The sequence below is a fragment of the Condylura cristata genome, unplaced genomic scaffold, assembly GCF_000260355.1.
Source record: "Condylura cristata isolate star-nosed mole 26May11 unplaced genomic scaffold, ConCri1.0 scaffold00005, whole genome shotgun sequence".
Lineage (NCBI taxonomy): Eukaryota > Metazoa > Chordata > Mammalia > Eulipotyphla > Talpidae > Condylura > Condylura cristata.
This window is the reverse complement of record NW_004567106.1, coordinates 27,318,500-27,324,905: the sequence shown is the minus strand read 5'-3', so window position 1 is coordinate 27,324,905 and position 6,406 is coordinate 27,318,500. Positions and strand designations below refer to the sequence as shown.

At 49.7% G+C, this 6,406-nt stretch overlaps 1 protein-coding gene across 1 annotated transcript; it reads left to right on the top strand.

Moving 5' to 3' along the window:
- The first annotated feature begins 467 nt into the window (after positions 1-467).
- Positions 468-2,891, top strand: HOXA2 (homeobox A2). Its single transcript, XM_004676795.1, has 2 exons — positions 468-1,125; positions 1,776-2,891. Exons 1-2 carry the CDS (start codon positions 744-746, stop codon positions 2,513-2,515), a joined length of 1,122 nt encoding a protein of 373 aa, XP_004676852.1. The 5' UTR covers positions 468-743; the 3' UTR covers positions 2,516-2,891.
- The last annotated feature ends 3,515 nt before the right edge of the window (positions 2,892-6,406 follow it).

Here is a 6,406-nt window from a genome sequence, read left to right as displayed (position 1 = left end):
AGTCTCATTTCCCCTCTCTGCTCCTTCCTGCAGCCTTAGCAGAACTTATGTGACTGGGATGCGGGGGGCCCTCGGGTGTCAAAACTTTGAAGATTAATGGATTACTTTGTTAATGACTGCAGGCGTCAGACTGAGGTGCTTAAATGATTTGTGAGGTGCGAGGCGTCTTCCCGACAGTCCCAAACAATGCTCGGAGTGTGCGGGGGAGGCAGAGGGCAGCCGCCGGCGGGACCGGCAGTAGGGCTCACACTCACACACTCACACACTCTTCCAGGCGCACACCCGTCCTTGCTGATCAGAAGGCAGGCAGGCAGGCAGGCTCCTTCGCCCCCACACACTCCCAGGCATCCCCACCCACATCCACATATATGTGTTTTTGCCCTGAAAAAAGTGTAAATAAAGCCTCACTGGCCCCCAATGAGGCGTTCCTTCCCGACTTTTTTGGATCAATCAAACAGACAGTGGCTTCTTTTGATTAAAGCCCAAATTGTCATTGGGCAGAAGCAATCATGTGACAGCCAATTCGGTCCAATTTCAACCTTGTCTCCATGAATTCAATAGTTTAATAGTAGCGCGGTCCCCATACGGCTGTAATCAGTGAATTAGAAAAAAAACACCCCAGCAGCGATCTTCTATGATAGATTTTTTTTTCCTCCGCACTCGCCTTTTTCCTGGGCCTTGCCCCCCCAAAACCCCTCCAGAAGAGGGAACTTTTTCTCCGAGGGGGCTCCAAGGAGAAGGCCATGAATTACGAATTTGAGCGAGAGATTGGTTTTATCAATAGCCAGCCGTCGCTCGCTGAGTGCCTGACATCTTTTCCCCCTGTCGCTGATACATTTCAAAGTTCATCAATCAAGACCTCGACGCTTTCACACTCGACACTGATTCCTCCTCCTTTTGAGCAGACCATTCCTAGCCTGAACCCGGGCAGTCACCCTCGCCACGGCGCTGGCGGCCGCCCCAAGCCGAGCCCCGCGGGCAGCCGCGGCAGTCCAGTGCCTGCCGGCGCCCTGCAGCCACCAGAGTACCCCTGGATGAAGGAGAAGAAGGCGGCCAAGAAAACCGCTCTGCCGCCCGCCTCGGCCGCCGCCGCCGCCGCCGGCCCTGCCTGCCTCAGCCACAAAGGTCAGTCCAAAGACTTGGCCCTAGGTCCCCGAACCCTCTTCCCCCTCGGGCTGCCCGAGAGCGGTTATGGGGGGGAGGGGAGCGTGGGCTGGGAGAGAAGGGGGAGAGGGAGAGATGCTTGGCTGCCTTCCCTTCCCTTGTGGGCTCAGGAATGGATTTGATGGAGAGAAAAGGGATGCTGGGCTCCACAATGAGACATACACACACACACATATATATTTAAGAAGGGGGGGAAACTTTCCCTAACTTGTATAATGTGGGATGATTTATTTGAGTTGGAACTGACCTCCTCTTGTCTAGTTGTCCTAGAGTTTGGCTTTTTGACAGTAATGAAGAGTGATAGATCGCTCTTGCTCAGCTAAGCAGCTGATGCATTAATTATAAATTGTGGTGTGGCTAATATAAAGTTTGCTCCCGGATGGAAAGGTTGGGGGGAGCTACAGGCAAGATTCTGATGGAGGTGGGAGACATGGGGTCTCCCTGGGCTGGGTTCTCAGGAAAGGCAGCACAATAGCTCTACTGCATCTAGAGGCGGCCATTTTGTTGCAGTTCATCTTTTCTGCTATATTTATTCTCCAGTGGAATAACCCTGCTCGGACCCTTCCACCTCCAACTGTGTGTGTGTCTCTTGTTGGTTTCCCTTTCCGCAGAATCCCTGGAAATCGCCGATGGCAGCAGCGGGGGCTCCCGGCGCCTGAGAACTGCTTACACCAACACGCAGCTTTTAGAGCTGGAAAAAGAATTTCATTTCAACAAGTACCTTTGCAGACCCCGAAGGGTGGAAATTGCAGCGCTACTGGATTTGACTGAGCGACAAGTGAAAGTTTGGTTTCAGAACCGGAGGATGAAGCACAAGAGGCAGACTCAGTGCAAGGAGAACCAAAACGGTGAAGGGAAATTTAAAAGCTTGGAAGACTCCGAGAAAGTGGAGGAAGATGAGGAAGAGAAGTCGCTCTTTGAGCAAGCTCTCAGCGTCTCCGGGGCCCTTCTGGAGAGGGAAGGTTACACTTTTCAGCAAAATGCCCTCTCTCAGCAGCAAGCTCCCAATGGACACAATGGTGACTCCCAAAGTTTCCCAGTTTCGCCTTTAACCAGCAATGAGAAAAATCTGAAACATTTTCAGCACCAGTCACCCACTGTTCCTAACTGCTTGTCAACAATGGGCCAGAACTGTGGCTCTGGCCTAAACAATGACAGTCCCGAGGCCCTGGAGGTCCCCTCTTTGCAGGACTTTAACGTTTTTTCCACAGATTCCTGCCTGCAGCTTTCAGATGCAGTTTCTCCCAGTTTACCAGGTTCCCTGGACAGTCCAGTAGATATTTCAGCTGACAGTTTTGACTTTTTTACAGACACACTCACCACAATCGACTTGCAGCATCTGAATTACTAAAAACATTAAAACAAAACAAAGCATCACAAAACAAAAACCCCTCTGACCAGGTGGTTTTGCCTTCTTTTATTCTGAGAGTTGATTTCTATTTTATTTTCCTCTTGACCTACCCTCTCTTCCTTTAAATGTTGGGGATTTTCTGTTTAGTGGTTCCCCTGACCCAGTTTCAGTGCCATCTTTACAGATTTTCTTTTTGAGTTTTAGTTGTTTTAAGTCTAAACCAACCACCCTCTATGTGATTTCCTGAAGCAATATACAAGGCCTGCAAGAAAGTGATCATATAATTGTATCTTCACTTTCTTTTTATTTTTGTATAACATTAGGATGCATTGTCATGCGTATTTTTGGTAGAATAAATTCTCCTTTGCTATAAGTAGCTTTCTTATTTTTTCTCCCCCTCTTTCTCCAAGCTCATAACGGTTTCTTTTTCTTCTTTTAGTCTAACTTGGTAAATAAAATTCTGGTCACAATTTATTTTCTTTTTCAATTTTAATATATTTATTTAGTGGGCATGTTCAAAATCTTCAATAGACAGCAACAAAAAGAAAGCCAGAAATCGGTTAGGGGCTTCTGAAAAGTTTCTTTTTTTTCCAAGGGAATGGATTTCATTTTTTCATTGCAGCAGTTCAAGCCATAGGTTTAAATTTGGTAATAGAAACTGGATTGGGCAGCCTCAGTATTGGTCTAAGCCCAAGATTTTGAAAGTGGAGAAATAAAGTGTCTACAGAAACTCCCAACTCCAGGAAGGAGAAACATAGAGTTTCTTTAACAAGCCACTAGTGTGCAGGTCAATAACTAAGTTATCAACAATTCATTTATTTATACACATTTGTTTAAAACATCTACATTCCAATCCCCTCCTCCACTGACTCTCTGCCCGTCCCGCCCCCCCCAATCCATTTTCAGAGTAGTTGATTAGCCTCCCAGCTGTTGATGGGTCCAGGCAAACAGACCTGAAAGAGAAGAATAAAAATAAAACAAAACAGTAGTTAGGAGTTGGAAAATGCACTTCAGAAAGCATTCTTTCCAAACCTCTGGTTCAGTCATTCTAGGATTTTTATTTTCAGTACCAAAAAAAAAATCAATCAATATTTCATTCTTAAATCTGTTTACATAGCAAATAGTGAATCATTAAAGCTTTGAAGTCAGGTTAGCAAGTTGAGATTTAAAGTGGAGTGTTTCTGCACCCTAGGTAATAGATTAACGCAGATTTAGAGAGAGAGAGAAAGCACTTTAAATGAAATATCAATAAAACGTGTGTTACTGGGTTGTTCTGTTACCCCCTTCTTATGTCTCCCCATGTTTGTTTTTCCCTTATTGAGCTATGTTTTGATGACTACTTACCGTGAGAAAACGTAGAGGCTAAGCAACATGTGTGGGGGGCGGGTTGATTTAAGAACCCGGCTCTTAACAGCAAAAGCTTGGAAGCTATAATGAAATCTCAGTCTTTCTCTTTGAGTTGCTCCCATCTTTCCCCCATCTTCTTACCCCCCCTAAATCCTGGCAGCGGCAGAGGTGCATGAGGACCCGGCGGTTCTCCAGCCCCAGACGCCGAGTGGAGCTGGGCTGCCGGCCGCGGCCAGGGCTGCGCTGCTGTTTGCATTCGTCCTACGCTCATAAATCAAACGCTTTCTATGAATGAGAATGTCATCAAAGGAGATCAATTGCAGGAACACATGCACAAATAAAAATCCTCTTACGTATTTGCCGGGGATTCCCGTCCGAAAGCATTAAGTTAGAAGGCGTTTAGTCATAATTCATTTTTATTGCTCTTTTAAAACAACAGCTTGGCTGAGCCGCGGATGCTATGAACAGCTCCCCCGGCCTCCGCGGCGTTTTGTCTCCTTGCTCTTTCCCTTTCTAGTAGAAGAACCCAGAAAGAGGAACTTTGAACCCAGCGAGTCGCTTGCAGGCTATCATTTAAATCTTGGCCAGGCTAGCCTTTCACCCATTCTCCCGTGACATTTAGCTCGAGTCGTGGGGCGCTGGCCTACTTGCCCAGAGGAACCCGGGTCTCCAACACCGCGGAAGGAGCCCCAGGTTTTGGAGGGGGGAGGGGAGTGAGGTGGGGAAGGAACCCAGCTACGGAAGCCTGCGGGCTCGATGCCAGGGGAGGCTGCCTTTGTGATCAGCTCCGGGAGAGCAGCACTCTGGGCGGCCAGCCGGGGCGGAGCTGGCTCCGCAGTGAAAACCCGGCCTGCAGGGAGCCGGTAGCCGTGCGCGGAGGCGGGTGGGTCGCCATCCGTGAGTCTGCGGGCCTGTGTGCACTACGAGCGTGTGAACCCAAGAACCCGTGATGGCCCTGAAAAGAGGCCAGGAAAAAGGAAGGGAGGTGGAAGGAGAGGAGCGCCGAGGCTGCGAACTAGCAGAGGAAGCAGAGCGGTTGCGGTTCGGCGTGGCTTTGTGGCGCCAGCTCGGCAGCCAAGAGAGTCGCGCACACCCCGGCGGAGGAGGCCTAAAAAGGGACACAGCTATAAAGCAGTGTGTGTGTGTGTGGGGGGGGCGTACCGACGAGTTTTTGCCGGGAAAACAGATCGTTCGCAATGCCAGCACGGACCTCCTCTACGGGAATTCCTTCTTTCCCCTTCGTCGGAGGTTTGGCGCTCCCAAGGAAGCCGCCTCCAGGAGGGCCGCCTTGCCTTTTCCCTTCTCCCTTTACCCAGGTGCTGAAATCGGGGCAGGAGTGTGTTTTTCTGCCTTAGCTCTCTCCTAACCATATTTGGGGGTATGGGTCAAAGGTCACAGAATACCATTTCAAAGGGAAATATGTAGGGAAGTGGTTTCTTTGCTATGGAGAGAGTCTGCGTTTCTCCTGGGGGAGGGGAGAGAAAGGGGCTGGGCTGGGGGAGCTTTATATATGTGGAGAACAGAAAATAGAAACCTGAAAGGTTCACTAACATCTGAAATCTGCCTGCCTTAAGCAAAACATACCTCTAACCGGGGAGGGAAAACTAGAGGGGAGTAGGAACCCCAAATCCACATGCAATCCTCATATAAATTTCATCTGTTGGATTCCGATGTATTAATAATACACTAGAAAGGGTAAAAATTACATAGCATTGACTGTAAAGCTTCATGGATGATCTCTGGATTTCTTTTTACCCAGGAAGACATTATTTCTCTGCTTCTGTTTTTCTGCCTTTAAGCCAAGGGTTGACATGAGACCTAATAGTAAACAGCAATTAACGACCTAGTCAGCATCAGGCTAGGATGAGGGTGATGGAGAACAGGACCCCTGGCCTGGGATGATGCTCAGATTTGCTCTCTAGGGAGAGTTCAACGTTCCCGCGAAGAACTAAACAGTCAGTTACAAAGGGGGAGGAGGTGGTGTTGGGAAGAGGAAAGTGTCCTGTCCACCATCAGCCATCTGTCCACCGCCCCTCCCACCTGCCAGCCTCCACCCCCATTTCAGGCGTGCAGTAGAATGGGGGGTGGGTGGGTATAGGATGCGCTACCATTCCTAAATCGGCGGGTGGGGTGGGGGTGAGTTCAATGTACTCGCAGAAGCTGTGGTCTGGCCCTTTGTGGCCCCAGCTAGAACACACTAGCTCCAGGGTCCCAGGGAGCCAGCAGATGGCCTGCAGCGCACAGCACGGCCCCTACGCTCACCACGTCCGCTAGCGTCATCCTTCTCTAGCCCCCCTCCCCCACCCCTCAAAATCTAGCCGCCAGAGTTGCTCCAGCTACTTAGGGCACCCTGAGCAAAATCTAGTGGGGAGGAGAAAGGGGTGGGGAGCGAGATGAGAGGGAGGGCGAAGGGCCTGGCCACCCCCCGGCCTTTTCCGGAAAGCTCAGCTCGCGTTCTCGCCAGTTCCCGGGCATCGAATTACAGAAGCTCCTCATTGCCATGCTAATAGACAAGAGGCCGGGAGGTGGGGGGGGGTAGTGGTG